The sequence below is a fragment of the Emiliania huxleyi genome, assembly GCF_000372725.1.
Source record: "Emiliania huxleyi CCMP1516 unplaced genomic scaffold EMIHUscaffold_8, whole genome shotgun sequence".
NCBI classification, from domain to species: Eukaryota; Haptophyta; order Isochrysidales; family Noelaerhabdaceae; genus Emiliania; species Emiliania huxleyi.
This window is the reverse complement of record NW_005196021.1, coordinates 128,273-143,382: the sequence shown is the minus strand read 5'-3', so window position 1 is coordinate 143,382 and position 15,110 is coordinate 128,273. Positions and strand designations below refer to the sequence as shown.

At 67.7% G+C, this 15,110-nt stretch overlaps 4 protein-coding genes across 4 annotated transcripts; 1 reads left to right on the top strand and 3 right to left on the bottom strand.

Moving 5' to 3' along the window:
* Window positions 1-241: 241 nt before the first annotated feature.
* EMIHUDRAFT_198312 (hypothetical protein) lies at window positions 242-2,213 on the bottom strand (the record flags this gene model as incomplete). The annotated part of the gene is made up of 2 exons (XM_005759426.1): window positions 242-352; window positions 519-2,213. The coding sequence occupies 2 exons, from the start codon at window positions 2,211-2,213 to the stop codon at window positions 242-244; spliced, it is 1,806 nt and encodes a 601-aa protein (XP_005759483.1).
* Window positions 2,214-2,579: 366 nt separating this feature from the next.
* Window positions 2,580-4,964, top strand: EMIHUDRAFT_198311 (hypothetical protein; the record flags this gene model as incomplete). The annotated part of the gene is made up of 4 exons (XM_005759425.1): window positions 2,580-3,473; window positions 4,336-4,605; window positions 4,685-4,801; window positions 4,923-4,964. The coding sequence occupies 4 exons, from the start codon at window positions 2,580-2,582 to the stop codon at window positions 4,962-4,964; spliced, it is 1,323 nt and encodes a 440-aa protein (XP_005759482.1).
* Window positions 4,965-5,347: 383 nt separating this feature from the next.
* On the bottom strand, window positions 5,348-10,298 carry EMIHUDRAFT_96921 (hypothetical protein; the record flags this gene model as incomplete). Its single annotated transcript, XM_005759424.1, has 6 exons — window positions 5,348-6,340; window positions 6,630-7,245; window positions 7,360-7,520; window positions 7,776-8,444; window positions 8,517-8,813; window positions 8,967-10,298. The coding sequence occupies 6 exons, from the start codon at window positions 10,296-10,298 to the stop codon at window positions 5,348-5,350; spliced, it is 4,068 nt and encodes a 1,355-aa protein (XP_005759481.1).
* A 1,635-nt stretch (window positions 10,299-11,933) lies between these two features.
* On the bottom strand, window positions 11,934-14,795 carry FADS1 (delta-12 fatty acid desaturase). The gene is made up of 8 exons (XM_005759423.1): window positions 14,760-14,795; window positions 14,329-14,619; window positions 14,131-14,246; window positions 13,551-13,700; window positions 13,251-13,375; window positions 13,028-13,113; window positions 12,669-12,816; window positions 11,934-12,548 (listed from the first exon to the last, which is right to left on the bottom strand). The coding sequence occupies exons 1-8, from the start codon at window positions 14,766-14,768 to the stop codon at window positions 12,313-12,315; spliced, it is 1,161 nt and encodes a 386-aa protein (XP_005759480.1). The 5' UTR covers window positions 14,769-14,795; the 3' UTR covers window positions 11,934-12,312.
* Between the last annotated feature and the right edge of the window lie 315 nt (window positions 14,796-15,110).

Below are 15,110 nucleotides of genomic sequence, written 5' to 3'. Positions count from 1 at the left end.
GTGGCCCGTGCGCCGCGTGGACGCGCCTACACCGCTCTAACGTGTCGATTTCCCATATATACTCTACCTACCGCTCTAGAGGGTAACCCTCACCCCTCGTCAAGTCTCGGGCTCTAGAGCACCTCTCTGACTCTGTGGCAGCTCTGTGCTCACTGCTCTGCGTCTGGTGCTGGAGCTGCCTCTCTCAGCACTCAGGCTCAGCCCTGGAAGCCCCAACCGTGGGTTAGCTTACCCTCACGCCTCACGCCTCAGCCCGGTCGCCTAGGTGGCCGCTGCGCTGCAGCCCGCTTCCCATCGCCTCTGGCACGTCCCCTCGCTGAGCCCCTCCCGACGCCGCGACGCGGCGGCCGAGCTATCGCTGTGGCGGCTGCGCCCCGCCGCCCGGGTGACCCGTCCTCGTCCTCGTCGTCCTCGTCGTCCTCCTCGTCCTCGTCCTCGTCCTCGCCCTCGCCGTTGGCTGCGGCTTTCGCGGCGCGAGCCGCGGCCCGCGCCGCCTCCTTGCGAGCCTGCGTCCGCACCCACGCCGCGACGATCCCACGCTGCTTTTCGAGCCCGCCGACCGCCGGCAGGCGCGAGGCGGGATTGATGTCGTGCAGGTCGAGCGCTGCGAGCGCGAGGGCTTTGCCCACGTCGCGCCAGTGGGCCGGCGTATACTTTAGCGCCGCACCGCGCGGCGGCGAGGGCGGCGGCGAGATTGCCGCGGCGTCCCGCTTGCACGCAGGGAGCTGCACTGGCTGGAGCTTGTTGACGAGCCTCCCCTCGTTATAGCTGCACTCGAGGGTGTACACGTGAGTGAGGCCCGTCATGGTGAACACACCTACCCGCCCCGACCCCTCCTTGGACTTGCCGTCACGGCGGTCCTTGCGGGACATGTTCCGCGCCGAAAAGTCGCACCCGTTGAAGTCGACCCACCGGCTGTTGAGCGCCACGAGCTTTGCGTAGAGCACATTCTCCACCTGCTGTGCGGACGGCAACGCGTTCCCGAAGAGGAAGCAGCCGCGCTTGTTGGCGTGCGCGTGGAGATCGACGTAGAGATGCAGCTCTCCGCGGCCGTGCAGCTGCTTGATCACCTCCGCCACGCCGTGGACGGACGGGTGCGCCTCGAGCGAGCTGTCCAGGTAGACGCGGTTGAGGTTGAGACCACGTGTGTCGGCGCGGTAGTGCCCGTCCGCCACGCCGTCGGGATTGAGGCAAGGCACGAGCTTGAACACGAAGGCCTCTCGCAGCCTCCGGGCACGCGGGTCCGCCTCGCGCAGCAGGAAGGAGAGCACCCCGTCGAAGACGTGCGAAGCAGGCACCTCGCCAGGGTGGACACGCGCCGAGACGAAGGCAACCTTCTTGTCGCGAAACAGCCTCGGCCGCGGCCGTCCCTCTGGGAAGAGGCCCTCCAGTCGCTCCTCCTCCTCCTCGAGCATGCCGTCGGACCCGCTCAGGGTGAGCAGGTCGACGCGCCGTCCGCCGAGCGACCGGACGAGTAGTTCGCGCATGTAGTAGACGCCGGGCGGGCGGCGGCAAGGCAGCCCGTGCGAGGCGCAGCGGACGCTGGCCTCCTCCACCAACCCGTCCGCTGCTGTCAGAACACCTACGCCTCCGCCTTTGCGCGTCTCCTTCTCCAATCCCTCGCACTTCTGTGGCGTGCGCGGCAAGGCGTCGCACTCGCCAGCCGTGTCGCCTCCACCGAGTCGCGACGGAGGCATGATCTCGGCTGAAGCCGGCGGCAGGCCAAAGAGAGCATCGAGGTGTGCGAGCCGGCTGCAGGTCTCGGCGTAGGGCTGCGGGTAGCAGAGGGCAAAGAAGTGGGTCTCGCTCGACTCGATCGTGTGTCGGAACCGAATGGTGAAGTTGTCCTCCGCCTTGGTGCCGGCTGCGACAACAGGGTGAAGGACCCTCTCCCACTGCGGGCGCGAGGGGAGCGCGCGCCATACGGGCCGCATGCCGTGCTTGAAGAGCCTGTTTTGCGAGTTCATGTTGTGCACCACAAACGTGAGCACGCGTCCGGCCGTGGCGTGGCTGACTGAAAAGTGGAACCACGTGCGGTTGTTTGTCTCGCAGCTCGTGCCAACGCAGTCGGGCGCCGTCCAGATGCCAAACTCGTGCTCCCCGAGGCGTTCGACGCGGGCGCAATTGCCCGAGTCGAACGCCGCGTCAAAGGTCAGCCCGCCAACCTCGAGCTCACGCACCGCTGCGGCGCCAGCGCCAGGCGCGGTTCCCATTTGTCGGGTTGGTGTCGTTACAAATCGTATGATTTCTTGTTTATTTCGCTGGGGTCACATGTACATTTTGTTGTTGTTGTATGATGAGGTAGGCATGGAGTTCTCATCTTTGTTGGCGGATGGAAGAAGAAATCGCGCTGGGTGGTTCGCCCCCCCCCCCCCCCCCCAGCCGACCCGCTGTGAACCGCGGGGCTCGGGACCGCTCACGCTGCTCCTCCCTGGGTCTCTTCCCACAGGAGCAGCTGTGAAGCGGCTGCGGCATAGCAGACAGTGGTCGCGCTTGCTTCGCCAGTGGCACCGACCGCAGCCGCAGCAGCAGCAGCCGCCGCTCTAAGCAGCGGCCACGACGACAGTATTTGCGTCGGAATGAGTCAGGCAGCTCTCGATTTTGACGCATCCGATGGCGATGAAGACGAGCTCATCCTCCGCACTTATGGCGGCGGCGACGGCCTCGTTGGCGGAAGCGTCCGCACAGCTCTGTTTGAGCAAACCTGCGCTCTAGAGCAGCAGATGAGGCAGATGCTGGTGCTTGACAATGCAGCCACTTGCGTTCAGGCAAACGCAAGGGGCCGTGCGTCGCGGAGAGGGCTTGCGGGCTGCACACCGGCGGTGGCACCGGCACCGCTGATCTTCATTCGGCTCGCCCCAGGGACCCTGCTCGGGTTCAAGGCCGCGCCGGGGCTGCCGGAGCAGGGCAGGCTCCCTGCCATTGAGCGGGGCGCGCACGGCGGGCCGAGCGACTGGGCCGCCATCTACCCTCAGCTCGACATCGCCGCGGCAGCAAACTACCTGCCCAATCAGTGGGACCGCGGCGAGGCGGAGGCGCACATAGCCGCGCTGGTCTGCGAGGAGGAGCTCAGTGTCGCAGTGCTGCGCGACGCGAGGCTCTCGGAAGGGAGCTACCCCGAGGCCGACAAGGCGTCGCTCGTGCGCCAGGCCTTTGCCAACGCGGGCCTGTCACTGGCTCCGGCGGCGCCCTTGATGGATGCGGTCGGCGAGCACTCCGTCTGCCTCCTGGCGCGAGACGCGGACGGCCACGAGCTCATACTGCCGCACGCGATGTGGCGGCACTCGGCTCTTTCCGCGTTGCCCCTCTACTCCTTCTCGCAGAGCGCTCGCATCCCAGGGACGACAAGCCGCGCTGCAGCAGTGCAGCCGGACACCGCAGCGCTCTGCCTCTCACGAGAGGACCTCGCCGACCCGGCGCAACTAGGCCGTGCCCTAGCGGCGCACGCGCGCGAGCGAGGGGCGGTGACGTGGGTCCGCACACAGCTAGTGGGGTTCGATGACTGATGGGCATTGGCTCTCCCTTGTCGGAGTGTGGTCGGCAACCTCACATCCAGGGAATAAGACCTATAAGAGGCGCGCTCGTGGATCGGTCACACCCTCCCGGCTCCGCCAGCGCCACCACCGCCGACGTCTCATGAGATCCCAGACCGGAGTGAGATTGATGGAGACATGGTTATGAGATATGATACCCCCCCCCCCCTGAACACACCAGTAAGGGAGGTTAGGTTAGGTAGGAAGGTGAAGAACAGCCAGGCTCGGACTGGACACCAACGCGGTAATATGGGTGGACGCGGGACAGATGATGACGACACGCACGAGGCACGAGCGACACACAGACACAAACAGGCTCACAAGACACACAGCCAGCTGCGTACACAAGGGAGGGCGAGACATCGACGAGGCGACCCTATGCACCCGGAAGTCTCTTTCTTTCGGCCTGTTGGTGAGCCTGTGTGTGTGCCAGTCCGCGCCAGTCTGCGCCCTTGTCGTGCCAGTGTGCTGTGAGAGAGGCTTATCTTAAGAATTCTTTCGGCCTGGCGGTGAGCTCGCAGAGAGTCCGGGCTGCGAGCGCGTGTGCGGCAGTCTGTGCATGTACGCCGTCGCCGCCGCTGTCGCTTACGCCTTCGCCGCCAGCGACAGCTCGCTATCGTGCAGAGCGACCGCATGGTCGCGAGTGGCGCACTCCGTCCTCTCGCTGGAGCCGCCGCCGCCCTCGCCGGCCGCCCGCAGCGGCCGACGCCGCTGCCAGCCGCAGGGTTCTTCCCCAGAGCTGCCTGAGCTGCGACCCGCGGAGCTACGCCGGCTCACTGCGGGCAAGCGCGTGCAGAGACAGGACCTGCGGAGCGGCAGCGGGACGGGGTTTGCGGTGCAGGACATCTGTGCCGATCCGGATGCGGCGTGGGACTGCGTGAGCGACTTTGCTGGGTACAAGCGGCGCATCGGAACCGTGCGCAAGGTGGAGGCCTACCGACCCGAGCGGGTGGTGCCGGGGACCTGCTGCTACCGCTTCACCGTCAGCCGGCTCGGGCTGCTGCTCGACGTGCGCTTCGCGGTGGACGAGGAGCAGCGGTACGCGAGGTGGACGCTGGAGCAGCCGAGCTGGGTGCAGCCAGCCGCCCTGCTAGCCGGGTGCCCTCTCGCCAGCGGGCCGCCCGATCCTCGCCGTTCCCTCGTGCGGGCAGGTGCTGTCCGACTCGACCGGGTACTGGCACGTGCAGCCGCTGCCAGGCCGGCCGGGGCACATCCGCGTCTGGTTCGTGGCGGCGGTCGTGCTCGCGCCCTTCGTGCCAAACTTTGTGGTCCGGCTCGTCTCGCGCCTGGGGCTGCAAAAGGCGCCAGGGCGGCCGCCCGCCGCGCAGCAAGCCCAGACACCCGGACCCGAGCCGAGCCGCGAACGCCAACCCTCTCCCCCGCCTGCAGGCCTGCAGCTGGGTGAGGGACTTGGAGAAGAAGGAGAGCTGAGTGCACCTGCGCGCGGCGAGGACCGGGCCGCAGCAGCAGTTGCCTACATGTATCCATCTCGTTTCCTAGAACTAATTTTGAGTGCTTTATGCGTTTTCCGGGTTCCGATTCGTTTTTTTCGATTCGTCGGTCGTTCCGTTGATGAGAGATCCCCCCCACAGACTGCCTGACAACAGCCTGACGAAATTCTTGCCCTCACTCTTTTACACACACACACACACACACACACACACACACACACACACACACACACACACACACACACACACACACACACACACACACACACACACACACACACACACACACACTGTCGAGACGCAATCAGCAGCCTGGGGGTAGGAGAGACGTGAAGAGGGTCCAAACGCAAAACCGCCCCCCATTCAGCTCACTCTGCGCCGCACCCTTCGACTGCGCCAAGCGTCGGCGCCCAAGCCTCGTTGCCGCTGTTCGCCTCGCAAGCGTACCTCGTACACCGTCCCGCGCACGCTGATGGATGCCACGTCGTCGCCACGCTGATGTGCCGTCTCGAGGGCAAACTGCTGCTCGGATCCATAGGCCTGAAACCGTCCAGAGAGCTCCACCTCCCAGCAGACGGCCGGCGCCTCCAACGCAACTGCTGGCGCTGGCACCGGCATCGGCGGCGGTGCGGCCCGAGAGCAAGCCTCTTCCAACAGTGACATCTCAGAGTCCGAGTCAGCCTGCGCCGCACCGCGCTCCCCGATGCTCGTCGAGCCGGCTACAGTCGTGTCGCTCTCGTCGGCTATCGTTGCGTCGCTGTCGTCGGCTATGGTCGCTTCGCTGTCGCTCCCCGCGCTGGGACGCCCAGCTGCCGATGGCTGCCCAGCTGCCGATGGCTCACCGCGCACCGCGCCCGCCTCACCGGCCGTCGCCGAGGCCGCCGCGGGTCCAGCCGCCGCGCCCGACGGCGAGACAGACGCCCTGCGCTTGCGAGGTGCGCCGCTCGCCGCGCCTTTGCGATTGCCCGCCTCGCTGCCCTCGGCCGCCCCTCGAAAGGAGAAGCCGCGCAGCCGCACCGCCTCGTCGTCGCCTCGCCCGCGCGTCGTCGCGTTGGTCTTTCGCTGGTGGCAGCCGACGCAGAGCGGGTCGAAGGCGCCCTCGCTCGCGGCTTCCCCGCCGCCATCGCGCACCTCCCTCCGGTGGTCCGCTTCCCAGAGGCGCCCCTCGCTCGGCTCCGTCGCGGCGCGGTCGAGCTTGCCCGGCCAGCGCGCGAGGTGCGGCAGGCGCGCGAGAAGCAGAGCACGGCGCGCCTCCTCGCTCGGCAGGCCCTTGAGCTGCGCTACGAGGGCGAGCAAGTCCACCCCGCAGTGCTGGCAGAAGACCGAGCCGCTCAGCTTGACGTGAGCCCTCCGCACCTGCAGTGAGAAGAGACCTGGGATCTACGCAGTGCGACATATACGTCAGGGAGAAGTTTCTCCGAGACCTCGGGAGCGGCCGGTTATTCACACCTCGGCAGTGTGGTGAGGGCAGGGTAGGGCAGTGTGGATTTCACACCCGGGGCAGGTAGGGGATCGGGCAGGCAGGGGCAGGGGCAGTTGTGCGGCAGTGTGCGGCAGAGAATATACCTGGGTACTGAGAAGATGCGATACGGTTGGCCAGGATATGGGGATCTGAGCATCTACGTCGCCGCACGGTCCGACGCACCGACGCCGGGTCCCGCGCGAGCTGGTGCGCCTTGAGGCATGACCCTCCGCAGACGAGCCCGAGGGAGCTCTCGTGCTCCGTGCGCCACTCCAGCCTGGCGCGCTCAGGCAGCGGGTCGGGCAGCGGATGTGGCGTCCGCCCACGCTCGGCGAGCCTCGCCCCACCGAGCGGACGGAAGCACGCGCTGTTGGCGCAGAGCAGGCTGCCGCACGACGGGTCAAACGGCTGCCAGTGCACACGCACCTCGAAGGTGCCCGTCCGGCACTCGCGCACCGCCGCCGGTATCCAGACGGCGCTGGCAGGCAGGCTCGCCTGCTCGCGCTCGCTCGGCGCAGACCGCGGCGCGTGGCGCTGTCGGCTGTGTGCGCGGCCCTCGTTGATTACCTGCCGCAGCCCCTCACACTGCTGCGGGAGCGAGGCGAGAGTGCACGGCAGCTCCGCAAAGGGCCGACAGTGCGCCGGCTGCGCTTCCCACGACCGCAGAAAGGCGGACGCAGCGCGGCGCAGCACCTCGCGACGGGTCGTCGCGCAGCTGTCCCCGTCGAGGGCCAGCTCGTGCGGAGGGAAGGCCGCCATCGACACGTCGCTCGTCGACGAGGCGAAGACGTGCACGTACCTGCGGACGCGTCGACGACGCGTCAGCACGGCGGTGTGGGTGCGATTGGCGGGTGGAGAAAGTGGTAGGGACGAAAGGGCGGCGACAGGAAGTGTCTCGGAAGTATCGCGGCACCTCGTGTGCGGCGAGACGCCGAAGTGAAGCGCCTCCAGCTCGGCGGCGCTCGGCGGCGCGAGCGGCGGTGGCGGCAGCCCGTTTCCCGACGGATCGTCCCGCGCCGCCGCCGTCTGTGTATAGCTGCCGCTCGCCGACTGCTGCACGGCGCCGCTGAATACCTACAGGTGACAGTCAGAGCAGCTCTGGTGCAAAACGCCGAATGCGCAGCGGCGGCTGCGGCAAGCAAAAGAGCTGCTAGCCTCGTCGATCTCCTCCGCGTTGCGCTGCAGCGACGCCCACATCCGTGCGTCTGCACTCGAGCACTCGCGTAGCAAGGCGGACGCCTCGTCGCCACCGCTGTCGCCGGCATCCGCGCCCGCCAGTAGCCGGCCGCGGCGCGGCGGTCCGCAGGCAAGCAGCCACGTGAGGAGCACACGTTGCGTCTGCCCCGAGCGGTGCAGCCGAGCGGCTGCCTGGTGGGCGAGGGCATACGTCTCTTGCAGCTCGACGAAGACGGCGTGGTCCGCCGTGTGCTGCAGCCCGTCCACGCCCGTCCCGCAAGCCTTGATCGAGAGCAGTGCCGCCAAGCAAGAGTCGTTGTCGCGAAATGCGTCCAGGAGCGCGTTCTTCGCCACGCCCGAATGGCTGCCATCGATGCGCACGCCATGCCACGGCGCCGACTCGCCGTCGCCACCCCCGCTGGCCGGCGTGGCGGCGTCCGCGAGTCGCTCGCCGATGGTCTTCTCGAGAAGGTCCATCACCCTCTCGTGGTGCGCAAAGACGACGAGCTTGCGCGGCCGCTCGCCCCTCTGCCGCGCGTCTGCCGCCGCCGTGGCGAGGGTGCGGAGCCGCGCGTGCAGCCAAGACTCCGGCTCGGAGAGGGCCACGGCCTTGAGCAAGCCGAGGCGGTGAGCCTTCGCCTTCACGCCAGCAGCCTCCAGGCTGTCGGGGGCGCTGTCGTCGGCGTCGCCGCCCTCGGCGCGCGCCAAGTCGTCCGGCGGCAGGGGCGCCGCTCCAAACGCGCGGATCGCCTCCCTTGCGTGGCCGAGGGCGAGCGGCAAGTCAACTTGCTCATCGAGCCGGTGCGGGAGGTCGTCCATCACCTGTTGCGGAAGTGTCGATGTGAGGGGAGTGTCCGCGCCGACCGCCTGCTCGGGCCGCGTGGAGAGCAGCACCTGCCTCTTCGTGCGCCGCACCATCAGGAATCTGTGCACGAGCAGTGGAAGCTGCTTCGGGTACTTGAGCGCCGCCGACGACGAGGCGCCGTCGAAGAAGCGCGCCTTGTACTCGTACTTATTCGCGGCGAGCAGGCCTGGCCGCAGCACCTGGAATAGGTTGAAAGAGTCGAAGAGGCGGCTCGTCGCGGGCGTGCCGGTGAGCAGCAGCCGCCGGGGGACGCTCTGCAGCAGGGCCATGAGCGAGGTGGTCTGCTCGGCGTCCTGGCGGACCGCCGCCGTCGCCAGGACGTGCGCCTATCATCAGAACCCGACCATCTCGCCTCTCTCTCTCCCCCGACAGCACTGCCAGCGCCGTCCCGCCTCGTCGAGGATGGCGCTGCCCCACGCCCGCGCCAGCAAGTTGCGGTGCTGGTGCGTGCGGTCCGCCATCTTTGGCGAGATGATGACGAGCTTGGGGATGGGGCGGCTCGGGTCCAAGGCGTCGAACTGGTCGTAGACAATGTGGACGTCGGATGGCCCCAACACGCCGGTGAGCCATCGCTCGACCTCGCACGCCCACCCCCGCCGCGTGACGGCTGGCACGATGGCGAGGCAAGGCCACGCGTCGAGTGCGACCACCGTCGCTAGCGCGGTCAGCGTCTTGCCGAGCCCCATCTCGTCACAGAGCAGCAGCGTGCCGCCCATCTGCAGGCTGCGCCGGACGCCCTCGCGCTGGTACGACCGGAGTCGCCACCAGACGCCGCACTCGCGCAGCCGCCGCTCGCCTGCGAGAGCGAGCGCCTCGTCCTCCCCACGCCACCCAGCGGCGAGCTCGCTGGCCGAGGCAGCCTCGTCGGAGGTCCCGGCTCCCGAAGTCCCGGCCCCTCCCGAGGTCCCGGCCCCTCCCGAGGCAGCGCTGTCGCTCACGCCCGCCGCGTGAAGGAAGAGAGAGAGCTGCCCGTCGCTCTCAGGCAGGCCAACGAGCTTGAAGGGCTCCTCGGTGCCGCCGCCACCGCCGCCGCCACTCGCAGGCGCCGCCTCGCTCCTGCGCGCAACCAGCAGCTCCACGGCCGCCGCGTGCACCGCGGCGTAGTCCGAAAGCAGAAAGAGGACCCCCCGCCTGCCGCAGGTGCCGGAGACGAGGGACGCCTCGTCGGCAGTGTCTGGCCGCTGCGCGAGCGGCGCGAGGTCGGCTCGCTGGACGAGCTCATCGAGCAGCGCGACGCCGAGCGCATTGCTCGCGTCCACGCTCACCGAGAAGGCGTCGCGCTCCGCGCCGAGGATGCCGCGCAGGCTGACCGCCTCGAAGACGATCCTCGGAGAGAGCAGCCGCTTGTAGAGGAGGTAGATTTCGCGCAGCTTGTGCGTCCGCTTGCACTGCGGGAAGAAGCCGCACGAGACGTTCAGGAAGACGCCGTGTCCGTGCGGAGGCCGGAGCTCCTGCACTCTGCTAAGCGGCCGCCGGCATGCGGAGCACTTTAGTTCGTCTCCGCCCGACGCAAAGTAAGCCTCGAGCCGAGTGCGCATTGTTGCATCCGCCTTGGCCCTGCCGGCGCCCTTGCCCGCGCCGCCTGCCGGGCGGTTCGCAGCGGCGGTCGGGAGGAGCGCCTCACACTCGCCAACCGTCACCTTCCGGATCTTTTGCAGGCGGTCAACGAGCACGTCCTTTCGTTTGCCAGCTAGACCGTGATCGACGCCGTGCGTTGCGCAGAGAGCCTTGAGCGGGCGCATCGTCAGCCGGGACAGCAGCGACTGTGAAGCAAGGTCCCCAGGTGCTGGGGCCGGTGCTGGCGACTGCATTGCGTGGACGCGTTCCGCAACGTTGACAAGAGAACAAACGACTGTCTTGCGCCCGACCCGGGCGACACGGGGATCCTCGGCCGCTTCTCGGCGCCGCGCGCGAAGAGAAAAGAACTTTACGCGCGCACCACACGTGCCGTCCCATCCCTCCCTTGGGCTGTCTGTTTTCTTCCTTACACTAGGCACGGGACTGGCGCGCACTGGCACTAACACTGTTGGCCGCTTCTGGCGCGCCTCGAAGAGAAGAATTTTAAAAGCCAAGAGAGCTCGCCAGGACCGTTTCCCCCTGATCGTCCTAGATGATGCAGCAGCAGCAGATGCAGCAGATGCAGCAGTTCATGCAGCAGCAGCAGCAACAGCAGATGCAAATGTCGCAGCAGGTGATGGCGGGGGCGTTAAGCGCAGTTGGTGCAGTGGCGTCAGGCAATGTCGCTGCCACGGAGGCCGCGAATTCGGCGTCCGCCGAGGCCATTGCTGCGCGCAAGGAGATCGAGAATCTGTACGCCGACAACGAGGCGGAGATCCTGGCCGCAAACTCCAAGCTCGAGGCCAAGCTTCGAGAGGTTGAGGGCGAGCCGCCCAAGGGCCCCGGCTCAAAGGCGAAGAAGGAGGCGATGGAGCGGCGGAAGGCGGCGCGCAAGGAGATCGCGGAGTCGGAGTGCATGTCGCGTAAGGCGTACGCACGCCTCCTGCGCTCGCTGCTCGGCGAGGATGCGATCGACGGCCAGGACGTCTTCCACATCATCGCCAACTCCAACGGCGGCGCCGACCACCCCGACAACTTCCTCTACGCGCTCGGCTCCACCTTCAACCGCTCGATCGGCGACAACTATGACGACTTGAACGCCTTTCTTGCGGGCAAGGAGAAGACGGAGCGGGCCGTCCGCGCGTCCATCAAGTACGGCAACCGCACCGACCCGCGGGGCAATCCAGCGAAGTACTACAACCCGATCGCGGCAGGCGGCTCGAGCTCCGACCCCGCGGACGAGGCGCAGCGGCTCTTCGCCAAGGGTCAGCAGCTGATGACGGCCGTCCGCGCGTCGCGCCGTGCCGGGGCATGACCCTTCTCTCCTCTTCTCCCCCCCCCCCCTCCCGCGCCTGGCTGTCAAGGCGGGCCTCGCGCTAGCTGAACAATACAGTGCGCATTGACTCTCTTGCGTGTTACCGGCATGGACACGGACACACACACACACACACACACACACACACACACACACACACACACACACACACACACACACACACACACACACACACACACACACATACATACATACATACATACAGAGAGAGAGAGAGAGAGAGAGAGAGAGAGAGAGAGAGAGAGAGAGAGAGAGAGAGAGAGAGAGAGAGAGAGAGAGAGAGACTCAGAGAGGGGGGGGAGACTTAGAGAGACGTCGAGAGTGTGTTTTTACATGGGGAGCGTGTCTTTCTTACATATTTCAGCAACCGATCCAACAACACCCAATCCCCAAGATCCAAGTCCACCGCGGCGGGCTCCCCGCCGCGCACACCTCGCTCCTCTCCCGCGGGAACGCGACATAAGCCTTATACGGATAAGTGCCCGCGGCGCGCGGGGGGGGGGACCCCCGCGCGCCGCGGTGGTGGGGAGAAGCGGCTACGCGCCTACGCCCATGCGGATCCGCGATCACTTTTATCACACACCGAACAGAATATAGGTCTCCCTTGACCGGGAGGTGCCCCCACTCCCAGCGATGCCGAAGGTGGGCAAACACAGGTGACTCCAACGGACAGGGGACACACAGTATAGAGGGTTAGGCGCGCGTGTCGAGAGTGAGAACTCACAGCGAGCGGCCGGCGTGCGTGAGCTCCATCTCCCTCTCTCTCTTCTCTCTCTCTAGCTCTCTCTCTCTCCCGACTGCACTACATCAGTACGCGCCAACGCCGCCAGGGCGGGTGGGACGGAGCACTGTGGCGTGGCGCGCTCAACGCGCCGCGCCATCCTCCGCACCGCCGCCGCCGCCGCCGCCGCACAGCGGGGGGCGAGCGGGGCTCAGCGGAACCAGAGGAAGCCGTCCTCGCCGGGCCCGACGACGACGGCCTTGTGCATGCACTCGTAAAAGTCCTTCCAGTAGCCGAGAAACTCGGAGCCGCCGACGGCCGTGCCGAAGTGCGACTTGTAGTAGACGCCGAGGTGCTTGCGCACGTACGGGGTGGCCTCCTTGGCGCCGTAGAAGGGCATCTCGGAGAAGATGTGGTGCACCACGTGTGAGTCGACGATGTGGTGCACCCTGCGAGGGCGTGAGGGGGGGGGGGGGGTGCGAGAGCGGGCGACCGAGGCGCGCTCCGGCGGGACGCGCGCGGGGCCCCTCGAGGCTTGGGTCCTCTCGGTCCTCTCTGGTGGGGCTCGCCTCCAGTCGACGTGCGGGCCCATCGAGCGGTCGATGGTGGAGAGCGCGCCGCGCAGCCAGGTCCACTTCTCCGCGTCGAAGTGGGGGACGGCCTCGTGTGTGTGCTGCATGAAGGTGATGGCGCACAGGAAGAAGTCGCAGACGGTCTGGGGAAAGGAGAGGAGCGAGACTAATGGTAGGCGCGGGGGGGGGGGGGGGGCAGCCCAGGTGACGGTACGTGAGGAGCTCCGGCCGCCACGGTGCGGCAGAAGGTACGGACGGGCCGGGGAAGCGTCGGGAAGCGTCGGGAAGCGTCCGGGAGGTTCCGCGGAGTGCCGGGGACGTGTCTCGGAGGCGTCTCGGAAGCGTCTCTCTCGCCTGCGGCACGAGGTAGTTGAAGCAGACCGCAGAGGCGCCCCACACGCTCACGCACCAAGCGAGCACACCGCCCATCAGCAGCATGCCTGCGCGAGGGACACGCCGCGGTCAGGGCGCGGGCGGTGTCTTTGCAGCATCGCGCGCAGCGGAAGACAGCGGAGTGCGTGTCCTCTCGAGTCCTCTCGAGTGCTGGTTTGAAGGGCGGATGTGAGGGGCGGCGCGCCGAGGTTGGAGGCGCGGACGAGGTTGGCGTCCTTCGGCTTGAAGAGCGCGCGCGCACTCGGAGAGAAGTGCGACTGGCCCGCGTTTTGCTTGGCGCCCGTCGCGTTGGTGAGCAGGTACGTGTACCTTGCGTGGCGCGACGCACGTCAGTGCAAGGTGTGGTGGCCGCTCGAGAGGCGCCTTGTGCGAGGAGGCGGGCAGGAACACGGCGGAGGGGCGCGGCGTCCTCTCGAGGCGCGCGTTGGAGAGCGTGTGGGCGAAGGGAGGGTCGTGGCGTGCTCTCAGCGGGGGTGTGGTGCGCCAGCCCAGCAGCGCGACGACGACGATGCGGCGCCACGTCCCGGCGGCAGACTTTGCGAACTTGACGGAGGCCTTGTCGGGGCTGGCGGTGGACGGGACCCACGTCTCTCCGTTCGTCATGTGGTTCGTGTAGTGGTGGTGCTTGGCGTGCCTGGCGGCGGCGGCAGGGCAAGCGGTGGCGGCGGCGGGAGGGGCGGCGGCGGCGGTGGGAGGGGAAGCGGTGGCGGCGGTGGGAGGGGAGAGGGAGGGTGCGAGGGGAGAGGGAGTGTTGCAGGGTGGGACGAGGGGGCGAGGGGCGAGGGGCTGGGAGGCGAGTGGAAAGGAGGGGAGGGAGAGGGGGGGGGGGGGTAGGCCACTGCCTGCCCGTGACGGGCGGCGAGGGTGTGCGGCGAGGGTGTGCGGTGGGCGGGTTGGCGGAGGGAGCCCGGGTGCGGGGCTGGAGCGGTGGGGCTGGCGCGGGGCGAGGCGCGGAGAGGCGGAGAGGCGGAGAGGCGGAGAGGCGGGGAGGCGGGGAGGCGGAGAGGCGGAGAGGCGGAGAGGCGGGGAGAGGCGGAGAGGCGGGGAGGCAGAGAGGGGCGCACGTGATCGCCCACGAGAAGTAGGGCGTGAGGAGGGAGGAGTGGAGGAGCCAGCCGACGATGTCGTTCACCAGCCTCGAGTCCGTGAAGCCGCCGTGTCCGCACTCGTGCGCCAGCACCTGCGGTCGAGAGGGGCAGCAGGCGGCCGGCAGCTGAGCGGGCGCTCACGAGACGTGTGCAGCTCAGGGCTGGAGAGCTCGCCCAGAGCGCGGTGCAGTTGATGCCCTGGTAGAGCCAGTAGGCGCACCAGACGAGCGGCGCGCAGAACCCCGGGAGCACCCGCAGCGCCATCAGCGCAGCCACCCATGTGCCCGCGACCCAGCAGAGGTCCAGCGCGACGTGGCCCAGCGACTTGACGTACGAGCGCTTGAAGAGGTGCGGCGGGATGCTCTCGCGGATGCTGCGCTTGGTCACGTCCTTCGCGTCGAGCGGGATCGTGGCGGCGAGCGGGCCCAGCCGCTCCACCGCCGTCGTGCCGCTAGCAGATCCACCCTGGCACGGGGACGGCCGCGGCGAGGTGGAGGAGAGAGGGTGGGGCGGAGAGGCGGAGGTGTGGCGACTGGCAGGCGACGGATGCGGCGCCGGGTGGCCGGCGACGGCGAAGGAGGCGGCGGCGGGCAGGGGCGACGCGCCTTGCCCATGCTCTGGAAATGTGTTCGGCTCGGAGCCGATGCTCTTCTCGCAAGATGCGCTGCAAAGCAAAAGAAACAGCTCACTAGCCACACCGCCCTCTACCTGTCTCTCCTGGAGATGTCTGCTCTATTTATTTATTTATTACCTTGTCGGAGGATCCGAACACGGACGCACGTCAAACTATTCGTTCACATTCACGGCACACTGTATTAATTCGGGCGTTCGCGAGCCCCTAGCTCGCCGACGGCGAGAGAGATGCCACGACCCACGAGGCGTCGCGGTGGCGTCCAGAGAGAGAGAGAGAGTGTTTGGCGTCCATCGCCAGGAAACAAAACAAACGCCAGGCTCCC